Consider the following 11,692-nt stretch of genomic DNA (forward strand, 5'->3'; position numbering starts at 1 on the left):
CAGTCCGGCCCTGTGCTGGCTGAATGGCCCCTGGTGACAGAGCTGGCTGCTCTGGGTGGCCTCACTCAGGGCCACACCCACTTCATCCCCTTCTCCACACTACCCTTTCCCTGCCCTGTGCGGAGGCCCTTGGAGTGTTCCTGTCCCCATAGGCTCCTGCTGACCCCTGTCCTGGCTGTGGCTGCCATTGGTCTCCTTCCTGCTTTGAAAATTTTCACGCTCAGCTGTCTGCTCCTCACTTGCTTATGCCAGGATCCGAGGGCAGGCACCTTCCCGAGGACGATGCTGGTCGGCCACATACCTGCTTCCCCTGAGCATCTACAAACACCTGGACAGCCCCCACCAGACAGACTTATCCTCACAACCCCAGCCCATTTTCTGTAAGGAAGGGTCTTCCTGCTTCACCAGCCTCTCCACTAACCTTGAGGTTAGTTGTCCCGTCACCTCCTTCCACACCTAGTCCTGCCTGTTTCCTGCCTTGAAGGAGCGGCAGGGGTGGAGGAGATGGTTCGAATTTATGGGCACACCCAAGAGCTGGATCTCTGTGGGAGGAGGCGGCAGGCCAGTGCTGGCTGTGTCACATCGGAGGCCCTGGGACTCCTCCCAGGGGGCCTGGTTTGCCCTCTCAGCAAGCCCCTCACCACTTGGGGATTTTCACTCCTCACCGGGTGCTGAGACACGGGGGTTTATGTGGAAGGTCCCTCCCGTCCTCCTGGGAATTCCTGAAATACAGGATCTGTGCTCTCGCCCTGAATTACATGGAGGTGGAAGCTGGACAAACATGCAATCGAGGTGGTTGTGTAAGCCTCAGGCAATCCCCTTCCTGAGCCACCAAGGCCCTGATGGACTGTGTCCAATAAGCCCACACCACTGTGCACACCGGGTCCTCCTCCCCTCACTCACCACCCCACACCACCCCACACTGCACTGCACCGCACCGCACCGCACCACACCAACCCACACCACACCACACCACACCGCACCGCACCAACCCACACCGCACCACACTGCACCGCGGGCTCTGCAGGGCAGTGGGTCTGGGCTGGGGCCTGCCGGTCTCTGGTCAATCACTTCCCAAGTGAGCAGGCACCTGCATCTCCTGCGCCAGCAGCTCGCCCTCCCTGCTCTGCCCTGCCTGGCCCAGGTGCAGCTTATGACCATCTTCCTGGCCTTCACCTCCCTCAGCTCCAAGGCCTTGTCCAAGTGCCTGTGGCCACCTTCATGTGGGCTCCAGGATACTGAGGACCATTCCCCACCCAGGGAGACAGTGTGTGACAGCGTGACACTCTGATTTTGTCCCCACTCCCAACTGCCAATGCTCACAGGGCCACTCCCCCGCCCCTTCCCCTACTCTAGCAGGGAGGACCCCCGCTCCATTGTGTCAGATGGGCAGCTGGGGGGGGGGGGGGGTTAAGCTGGACCTTGTTCTGACTCAGAGCCCTGGGTGTTTTGGGTATACATGGGTCCATTTGTGCCCTGGGCAAACTCAGAGACAGTTGTAAGATTCCTGGGAAAGTGGAGGAACGTGAGAATCCCACCCGCAGACAAGGAAGCCACTACAGGAACAGGACCCAAGACTGAGAGTCAGGATGAGGGCTGCAGGACCAGCTCCCCTGCAGCCACTTCCCTCCTCTAGGCCAGAGTCCCCTGGAGACAGGGGGACCATGCAAAGGTCATGTGTGCAGGGAAAAGATTAGGATGCAGGTGTTAGGTGAGGTCCGAGCAGCAGCCCTCGGGGAGGGTAGAAGTGCTCTGGGCAACCCCCAAGGACAGGGCTGGGCCAGCTTTGAGGAGGGAAATTGGTCTTATTTGTGTCATGGGCTCCCCGGTCAGGTGGGGAGCTCCCCGTTTGAGGAGGCATGGCAGCAGAGACCCATTCACTGGGGCTGCAGCTCCACAGAAGGGCTTCTAAGCACCAGGAAGTGAGTGCCTTGGATCCTGGTTCTGCCCACAGCTCTGACTCAGGCACACAATCTGATTCAGGCACACAGCTTCCCGGTGGGCTGCGGCAGGGAGGGGAGGGTGGGGGGCATGTTTGCGATAGCTGTGGCCTTCTCCATGGAGCCACCTCCATGTTTGTTGGAGCTACAGCGGGGGGTACCTGATGCACACAGCCAGCTCAGAGGGGCCAAGGGTCACAGGGGCGGCTCCCACCCGCTGGTTGGAACTTGCTCAGCCCTGAGCAGAGAGGCAGTTGGGCTGGGCAGGGTGCCCAGCACAGGTGCTGGAGGGACTGGCAGGGCAGGGCTTTTCAGCCCCAAGAGGTGGAGCCAAGGAGACTTCCCCGAGAACCAGACTCACTCCAGCTCCAGGCCCAGGTGGGTACTCCTCTCAAGCCGAAGGCCAGGTAGGGTGGGAGTCAGGCAACTTGAGGGCCCAAAGCTGGTGGTGGGCATCAGGGGGCACTGGACACAGGCCTTGCAGGAGGAAGGGGCAGGATTCACACCTGGTCTTTGGTGGGTTCAAAGTTTCCAGCTTCAAGGTGGGGGCACAGGTGCCTGAGAAAATGCTCAGATTACTACGGAAACGCAGTCCCCAGCTCTGGCCTGAGGCTGGTTGCTTTCAGGATGCCTCAGAGAGACAGTGGGAGGTGATGGCCCAGAAACGGCCCCCACACTCAGGGTCTTTGGGCAGCCGCCGCCCTGCCTCACCTTTCACATTTCAACAAAGAGGGGTGTCTTTTGTCCAAACACCAATCTAGTGGTGGTGGGGGTGATGTCACAGAGCCCCTGAGGCTGCTGCTACTGGGATAAGGGTGGAAGGGGGAACAAAAACAGGCCCCTCACCTCCAGGGACAGCACCCTAGCTGATGGGGAGTGGGGGTAGGGGGAAGGGTGGGAGGGGATTGCGGGGGGGGGGGGGGGGGGGCGGCGAGGTCAGGCCCAGGAAGGTGAGAGTCTGAGCTTGAATGTGCCTTGGGCCTAGAGAGGCAGTGTGAGAGAGGGAGGAGCCCAGTGAGGCCCCTCCCCCGTAAGCAGGCCCCCTCTCTGCCTGCTCCTGTGGCATTCCTAATTGTTGATGACTGACTCACCCTCACTTCAAAGGCTTGGGCCAAGTTCAGCTATTTAACCTGCTGCACCCCACACCACTCTGGAATTCTGCTCTGCGGGGAGCTGGCTCCCCACCTGTGGACCTGCTCCTCACCTGGGCAGGGGCCTCCGCTCGGTCTGGTCTTCGGCACAGCCCCTCCAGGGCCATGTCCTCTGCCCTGGCCCCAGCCATGGCCGTGAAGGTGCCCCTGTGGCACCACTACCTGCAGGCCATCCGCTTGCGGGAGGCGTCCCGGGCGCAGGACTACCAACGTGCAGAGAACGTGCTGCTCACCGTGCTGGAGCGCGTGCATTCCCGGGACCCCCGCTTCCTTGTGGATTACTCCCGAGACCTGGAGGCCTTGCAGTTTGCCCTGCGCTCCTCGGACAGCCCCGTGGACATGGAGGTGCCCCTGAGGGTGGACGCTGAAGCCCTCCTGAGTGAGGAGCCAGGGGCCAGCGAGATGGGCGATGGCTCCGTGACCTGCCGCCTGGGAGTCCCCAGAGAAGGGGCTGGCTTGGAGCAGTGGGTGACTGACGACGTCTTCACCGCCTCCTTGAACAGCGGCTCCAAGTGCCGCGGCCACATTGTTCCCAGCAAAGTCCTGCACGTCCTCAAGGACCTTCTGGTGGCTGCCATTGTGCACTGCAAGCACCATGGCCTCATCGCACCAGGTAGTGGGCAAGCTCTCTGCGCATGCATGAGTGCGTACGTGTGATGGTGGTGAGTGCACGCACACCTGTGTGAGTGCTCAGTGTCTGTGTCTGGGGCACACGAGTTGGGGGACATTGCTCTGAGTTCTAAGACATGTTTCATGTTACTTGAGTTTTATATGGCGATTTTGATAGTAACGTTTGAATGGATGCTACTTTGTAAGTGGCTGGAAACCATGACCAGTGTGCTATTTTCCAGTTGATCTGCTTCAGGAGATCCCTGATGCAGTTCTGTTGTCAGTCCCAGCTGTCCTCACTTCCAGCCTCAGGTCACATTGCACCGGGACAGGACACTGTGTGTGTGTGTATGTGTGTGTGTGTGTGTGTGTGTGTGTATGTGTGTGTGTGTGACTGTGAGATTGTGAATGCATGTACATGTGTGAGCATGCACATATGTGGGTGTGGATGTGTGCAAACATGCACATGTATGCACAGGACTGGTTCAACTTATGGCCCAGTTGCTAATTGATGTCTTGGGCCCCAAGTGGGATCTGTGGCACGTACCATCATATGAGCCAGGGGTCTGGCCTCAGTCTCTCCTCTGGTGCCTTGTTGATGTGGTCTGGATGGTGGACCACTCAAGGTGGACAGGGCCAGGAGTGGCAGGCTTCCTTCCCCCCAGGACTGAGAGGGGCTAGAAGCACAGGTGCGGGTTGTGCAGGGCCCAGGACAGTGGGGCCCGGAGTGAGGAAACCCATCTTCTGAGGGTCAGGAAAAAGACATCAGGGTGTTCTGGCAGGCGATTAGCGACTGAAGCAGAATGTCCTGCCTTGTTGGGAGGGATAGGTAAGCGTGGGGTGGCTGACACCTGGTATTAGTCTGGCCCTCACATCTGCCTTGAGATCAGTGAGTGGGGATGTCAGTCCCCTGAGGGAAGGTGTCCTGCCTGACTGCCCAGGTGTGGAGCCCAGTTCTGGCTGCAATCCAGGCTCCAGCCCACCTGGAGACATGGTCACCTTAGCCACCTGGGCAGCCCATAGGACCAATCTTTTTCCCGTGGCTCCTAGGGAAGCCGGGCATCCTTCTCCATGCCAACATAAAGATTCAGCAGCAGGCCAGGCTTCCGGATAGACTTGTAACACAGAAGGGGTGGCTCCCTATTCCAGCCCCTCCCCAGACCTGGCTGGTGACCTGGCCAGCTGACCCCCTCTTGGGGCTGATGACGGACACTGCCCCCACAGGGTGTTGAGCCTGTCATTAGCTGCTCCTAAAGCCCGGCCTGCAGACATCTTAGCCCACCATCTCTGAGCCTTCCAATTATCGAAGGCAGCTCCGGCAAGGCCTTTCTGAGACCTAGCCTGGCTGTTCCCACCTGGTGCTGTCACCTTCAGGCCCTCTGTCCTGCCTAGAGGACAGACTCACCAATTGGTTGAGCACAAGGCTCTGCCCAGCCCAGGGTCCTTCAGGCACATTCTAGGCTGCCATGGCCCCTCCTCACCCTGGCCGAGAAGGCAGCCACACCCAGGGGCTGGCCACCTGCCAGCAGGCAAATTCCAAGCATTGCTTCCTGACACCTCCCTTAAAAGGAAGTGTGAGCTGCAGGTGACTAGGTTCAGGCTGTCCACCCCACCCCACCCCCACCCTGAGAGCCCCTGGGAACCGTGACACCAGGCCAGACTGGTGGGGAGTGGCTGGGATGAGTGGCAGGTGTGGTTGGCTACCTTCCAAGCCACCATTTCATGGACACAATGTGTGACCAGTGGTAGCTAAGGAAATGAACTCACCTGTGGCTTTGCATAACAGGTGCCTCAAATGCTAAAAGGGAGGGACTGGGGATCACTGAACCCCTCTCTCCCTTTAACTGATGGAAAAACTGAGGCCCATTCCAGGGATGGAATAGCCCAGGTGGCTTAAGAGCTGCCCTGCAGGAGATTAGGAGGAGGGGTATACATAGGGGATTCTGGTTCCTTTCTGGAGGGCCCCCCAAGGCCCTGGACTCTCCAGGGCAGACCGTGTCTGCTGTAGGACAGGGGGAAGGACACTGAGGGAGAAGGCCAGTGTGCTCAGCATCCCCCACCTCCCGAGCCCCAGTCCCATGACCCATGGAACGTCCCTTCTGGTGGTCTGGGGGCTCTGTGTAGGGGAGTAGGGTCTGGGCTGGGCCCCATGGGGCCTGAGTGGGAAGGGGATCAGGAAGCATTTCTGCTGGAATGTTCTGTCTCCCCTACCCCCCTGATGTCAATGGAATTTAGGGAAGCCAGGATTGTCCACTGTCAGCCTTCAGGCAGGGCCTCCTGGACGCTGGGCACCAAGCCTGCTCCTCCAAACCCCAGGTCTTCAGGGACATTGCTCATTCCCTTCTGAGCAGACCTGTCCTTCACTTTCCAGGCCCTCCTGTGAGGGGTGTCTGAGCTGGCAGACAAGCCACGCAGAGAGAAGTGTTAGAGATCCTTCCTGACCTTCCTCCTTGAAGAGGGGCCAGGTCTCAGAGCCACCTTAGTGTCCCCCGCAGGGTTGAGCCAGTGGGGCCCTTGGACCCAGCCAACGGGGCGGTGGCCTGGCTGAGGGCCCTGCCCTGGGGCAGAACTGCTCCTCTTGGGGTGGTGGCCACCCCAAAGAGGGCTGCAGGGGACATGCCCATGGGGTGGAACAGAGCCGGGGTCAGGAGGGCATGGGAGGTACCCACGGGGAAGCCTCAGTGCAGGTGATGCTGTCATCGCAGAGGCTGCAAACTCCTGAGCTGACCGCATCCTCACGACATGAGTCAGCCGGCCGGGTTGTGGGAACAGATACCACAGCCAGGCGCTTAAACAACTTAAATCTAGGCTGGAAGTCCAAGGCCACGGGTTGGTTTCTCCTGAAGCCTCTGGCCAGTCCTCACACGGCCTCTTCTCTGGGTGGGATTCCCTGACATCTCTTCCATAAGGACCAGATTAGCAACCACTCTGATGGCTTCATTTTGTTTCACTTCTTTAAAGACCCCCATCTCCAAATACAATCACAGTCTGAGCTGCTGGGGGTTAGGGCTTCCACACCTGAATTTTAGGGGACACAATCCTGCCCTAACAGTTGTGCAGGCAACTGCTGGGCCAGCCCCCTGCCTGGCTGAGGTTCTGGGTTGATGCTGGTGTTGGGTGATAGGGGAGGGGCCTGCAGGTGTGGGCCTGGGTGGGGCTGACAGGGCTGCAGGTGAGGGCCCAGGAGTATCTTGGGAAGGCAGGGTTAGGCACGGATGAGGGGCCAGCAGGGCGGCCATTGCAGGTTCTCTGAAGGCGGACAGCCTGCGGGAGGAGGAGCTACACCTGTCGCTGCTGGTGTCCAGTGGCTGGAGGACAATCCGCTTCAACGTGGTGCCTGTGGTGCGGTGGAAGCACAGGGTGCCTGTCCTGGAGGGGGCCCAGCGGGCGCCCGGGTTCCCTGAAGGCAGCTTGAAAAGGATCATCAGCCAAGAGGTGGCCCTGGTGCCCGCCAGCGCCCAGCTCTGGAGGTAGGAGGCACCTCCTGGGTCAGTGGGGGCCTGGGGAGTGGGCAGGAAGGAATTACCCCCGCTGCTCCATGGACATCCCTACCACACAGAGGTTACAGGACTGCCAGGAGAATTCAGGAGACCCCCTCCCCCCGCCCCGCCCCGAGCTTTGGGGAGTGGGCTGTGTGGTGGAACCCTTCATGACCAGCCCAGTGCGGGAAAGCAGCGAAGAGGATAGGTGGCTTGTCCAGGGTCCCGGCAGGTTCCAGGAGCAGCTGGGAGTGTGGTCAGGATCTAAGGAGACAAATTAGCACCGGGGCTTCACTCCATCTGGGCTGCTCTTCCAGATTCGTGTCCCCGCTCCCAGGAGGCCCCCATCCAAGGTATTTAGTAGTGATGTCCTCTTCCTGGCCTGGCTGAGGAGCCCAGCAATCTCGGGGGGAAGAGAGGGAGGGCATCTGCTGGGAAGGGAGCCTGGGAAGGTTCTGTGGGAGGGAGGGAGGGAGTGGGGGACACAGGGCAGAGGCTGAGCTCCCTGCAGACCCCACACCAGGGCCCGGCGAGCCCCATTGGGACCTACTTGCTTAACTGCAGCTGGCCCGCAGGCCACTATGATTTGGCCAGGGTGACGCCCCTGCAGCTCTCATGTCGGGGGTGAGGTGTGCAGGTGGCTGATATTTGTAAAGCTGGTGATGCCTTTTTGTGGTTTTTTGCTGCTCACAAAGGCTCAGTAGAGCACCTGGGAGCCACCCCACCCACCTGGCCCATCTTTGCACAGAGCAGGGGCTGCCTTCAGGCGGGCGATGATGCTGGCTGCCGAGAAAGGGGAAGGGCTGGGCCGAGCAGTCATTTTTTGCAAATAAATGGCCTTTCCTGTGCTCTGTCCACCACAGACGCAGAGTGCAGTTGACCATTCAGTGTTGAGGTATAAGGGGGTCCACATAGAGTGGAGACACTGAGGGCACCATGCCCATGTCCCACCCTTACTCACCCAGCAAGCATACAGCTAGTGCCTCTGCTGTGCCCTGTGCTGGGGCACTGCTGGGGGCAGGATTCTGAGCCCCTTTGTGGTCTGAAGCTGCCAGAGTGGGGCATGAAACGAAGACATCCTATCTGCCAGGCTGGGGCGGCTCCTCCCAGACTCCTGCCAGGGACCAGAAACCTCTGCTGCTCCACCCTGAGCTGCTGAGAGTGGCACCTTCCAGTCCCCAAAGGCTCCCCAAGTCCCTCTGTGCTCTGGGTCTATGTGTAAACCAGACACTTCACACTGGACAGTGCCCTCTGCAGGCCGTTCCTGAAACATGCATGAAGCCGGGCATCCTGCCAGTTGCTGCCAAGGCCTGGGCTGTCCTCTGGGGCTCAGGATTGCCTGTCCTGGGGAGGCTTTCGTTTCTGGGGGCAAGCTGTGGGTGCAGGGAGCCATGACAACTGGCCGAGGCCGAGATGCTGACCACGAGTGGTGTGTCTGTCTGGGCCCCCAGGGTCTCCATGGACTACCTGCTCACCAGGCTGCTTAGTGCGCTGGGCTCCCTGCCGGGCCACCGCCTGGACAGCCTCTCCATCCTGGACCGGGTCAACCGTGAGAGCTGGTGTGACAGCGGCCAGAGCCCCGGCCTGACCTTTGACCATCTGAAGGTACATGTGGGGGGCTCTGCTGGGCTTTTGTCTATAACCAGGGGCCCAGGGCAGGGGACCCCATGTTGGACTCTTGGGCCGACTCTGACCAATGCACAGCCCGGAGTAAGCTCTGAGTCAGAGGCTTCTGACGCCTTGCCGATTCCCAGAGGCCCAGGCTCACAAGTGACATGTGGCTGCTGAGTGCGGTGGCACCTCAGACCCGCCTTTGCCATCCCAGGGCTGGTGACCCCGGGGTTCTCCTGGCCCTTTGGGTTAGGTGGCACACAGCCAGCCTGCCTCCAAGTTTGTGTCAGCCCTGGGAGGTGCCTGTCCTCCAGTCTGAGTCTGTGAATGTTACCACCTCTCTGAGTGGAGCCAGCCCAGCCCTAGCACGCCTCCACTGCTGCCCAGTGGCTCTGTGACAGCCCTGGAACCGTGTCCTCCTAGGGCTGGGTACTGCCAGGCGCTGGAGAAGCAGGGTCAGGAGCTCACAGGGAGGTGCAGGGGAAGTGGGTGGGGCCATGGAGTCTTGGGGTCTCTGCCCGGACTGGGCAGTGCGAGGCCTTGGAATGCTGCTCCATGACGCGGGTTGGGGGTTAAGAGATGTGGTCCGACCTGGTGCAGAGGGGACTCCACCAGAGTCCCTGTGTGACCTCAAGCCACTCACCGTCCCTCTCAGAACTCCATCCCCCCTGAGGGGGTGCCAACCTTTGAGGGGGTCCTTTGGAGCCGGACACAGGGTGGCTTCTGCAGTGAAGTAGGGGTGATGCACGGCAGAGGGAGAGGGGTATTAAAGCAAAAGGAGAGGGGGACGCAGGGCCAGGGGTGGGAGGGCAGCCAGGTAAGTCTGTGGCTTTCAGACATATTCTGGGCCCAGGTGTTCTGGGCACACAGACTAGGGCAGGGGATGTCAGGGAGTGGGGCCCTTGGGGTGGAGCTATAGGGCATGAGTAGGAATTCAGTGGGAGTGGGGCCTGAGGAAAGGGCCGGAGGATGGTAGGAGCCTCAAATCCCCTCAGAAGGATCTTGGTGGCATAGAGAGGAGGCTGGTGGGGACCTACTCAGCTGCAGTGCCTTCCCATCCCCAGGAGTCAAGGGAGGCACTATGGTGGGCACAGCTGGTGGGGAGGGTCGAGGACTCACTCTGGGCACCTGGGGGAGCCATAAAGAGTGGGAAATAGTGCCCGTGGGCAGGGAGCTACTGGGTGGGGGGAGGGCTGGAGGGTCCATTACATCCTGTCCTCAGGGCCTGACCCACTGTCTTCCCAAAGGCTGTGCTGCTCTGGGCCTCAGTGCTCTTCCCGGCGCCCGAGGACTGGGCGGAGCTGCAGGGCGCCGTGTACCGCATGCTCGTGGTGCTGCTGTGCTGCTTGGCCACCAGGAACCTGCCCCACTTCCTCCACGCCGAGCACAACCTGCTGCAGGACACCAGCCTGGACCTCAATGCCCTCTACCAGCGCGTGGAGCACTTCGCCAGCCAGCCCGAGGCGTCCCTGCGCATCCACGTCACCCACCTGGGCCGCAGCCCCCCGCCGCGCATCGGCCATGGGGTCAAGGCGCTCCTGCAGCTGCCCGCCAGCGACCCCACCTACTGGGCCACCGCCTATTTTGATGTCCTGCTGGACAAGGTGGGCACAGGCAGTTGAGGGGGCCTTGGGCAGACCCAGGGTCACATGTGGTGGGGATGAGTCCTGGTCACCCTGTCCTCTCTCCCTCGCCCCCTCTGCTCAGGGTCAGGAGCTTGAGCAAGGAGGTTGGTCAGGTCAGGAAAGGATGTGACATTGGGGTCAAATAGGCCATGATTGCCCCCTGGCCACCAGTGGCTCCACAGGCCCAGGACTGCTGTCTTGGAACTAGGGAAGCATGTCCAAGCCTGACCCTGTCCCCCACAGAACCACCCAAGCCCAATGAGAGCACTCAGAGCCCCAGCAGCTACCCTGGGCTCCATCCTCCTGAAGGGGCGTGGCCTCTGTGGGCCTCATTGGCAGGTTCCCTGGACCCAGCAGTTCCATGTTATGTCCCTTGGCATTTAGGGGGTGCCTGTCTGCTCTACCCGCTGCCCCTCTCAAGTCCCAAGGTTCCACTAACTCTGCTGACCTTCCCTTCCTCCAACCCGGGAGCCCCCTCCTGCTCCTCCCCCAAGGGCCATTCCCACCTTCATGCCAAAGAGCCAACATGTCCCCTTACAGGGTACGCCCAGAGACATGGAGTGATGGTAGTGGGAGGGGTAACCCACATTCAGGCCTCAGCAAGCACCTGCCCAGGCCTCCTTGGTGTCAGGCCATCCAGGGACACCTGGGTGTGAGGAAGGCCCTGGGGGAGGGGACCTAGGCAGGTTCAGCTGCAGGGAGGACTGTCCAGGTGAGGCCCAGAGGCAGGAATCCCAGTGGTCAGGGACAGATCTTGTCCCATGCTGTGTCTGGGGCTCGGTGATGTGCTCCCAGATGTCTCTGTGACCCCTCTGTCCCCGCCCTGCCCGCAGTTCCAGGTCTTCCACATCCAGGATAAGGACCGGATCTCAGCCATGCAGAGCATATTCCGGAAGACCAAGTCCCTGGGCGACGAGGACAGCTGAGTGGGCGCCTGGGCTCGCGGCTGCTGCACTGCCCCACGGAGGCTCCTGGGACACGGGCAGAAGGCCTTCACCTTGAGGTGGGTGGTGGGTCGTGGAGGGACTTTCTCCGGGGCAGTGGCCTCATGGGAGTCTAAGAGTGCAGGACAGTGGGCCTCCTGGGAGCAGCTGCCTTGTCTCCACGGGTGAGGGGCGTGTGCTTCTTGTGTCCAACCACCTACATGGTGCTGTCAAGACTCTGAAAAATGAATGTTTGGACCTTGAGGACTTGTCCCATCCGTATCAAATGCTATTTGTGAGGTGAAATACTATGTGTCTGATCTTGAATAAATTAATGTACCCCCAAAGAATAGC

General features: G+C 60.5%; 1 protein-coding gene across 2 annotated transcripts; it reads left to right on the forward strand.

Moving 5' to 3' along the window:
• The first annotated feature begins 3,088 nt into the window (after positions 1-3,088).
• MAB21L4 (mab-21 like 4) lies at positions 3,089-11,682 on the forward strand. 2 transcript variants are annotated; one of them, XM_084892149.1, is made up of 5 exons: positions 3,089-3,704; positions 6,945-7,170; positions 8,631-8,784; positions 10,038-10,394; positions 11,249-11,682. In XM_084892149.1, exons 1-5 carry the CDS (start codon positions 3,197-3,199, stop codon positions 11,339-11,341), a joined length of 1,338 nt encoding a protein of 445 aa, XP_084748275.1. In that variant the 5' UTR covers positions 3,089-3,196; the 3' UTR covers positions 11,342-11,682. The 2 variants fall into 2 exon arrangements, with proteins under 2 accessions (XP_084748275.1, XP_084748276.1); XM_084892150.1 differs by having other exon boundaries at positions 3,208-3,704; positions 10,038-10,379; positions 11,604-11,682.
• The last annotated feature ends 10 nt before the right edge of the window (positions 11,683-11,692 follow it).

This window comes from Pipistrellus hanaki (genome assembly GCF_964339955.1).
Source record: "Pipistrellus hanaki genome assembly, chromosome: 8".
NCBI classification, from domain to species: Eukaryota; Metazoa; Chordata; class Mammalia; order Chiroptera; family Vespertilionidae; genus Pipistrellus; species Pipistrellus hanaki.

Bases quoted from the DNA above. Each gene is read 5' to 3' on its own strand.
- MAB21L4 (XM_084892149.1), top strand. From the start codon at position 3,197: ATGTCCTCTGCCCTGGCCCCAGCCATGGCCGTGAAGGTGCCCCTGTGG. The intron at 8,785-10,037 runs GTACATGTGGGG...GTCTTCCCAAAG, and splicing joins TGACCTTTGACCATCTGAAG to GCTGTGCTGCTCTGGGCCTC. The intron at 10,395-11,248 runs GTGGGCACAGGC...CCCTGCCCGCAG, and splicing joins TTGATGTCCTGCTGGACAAG to TTCCAGGTCTTCCACATCCA.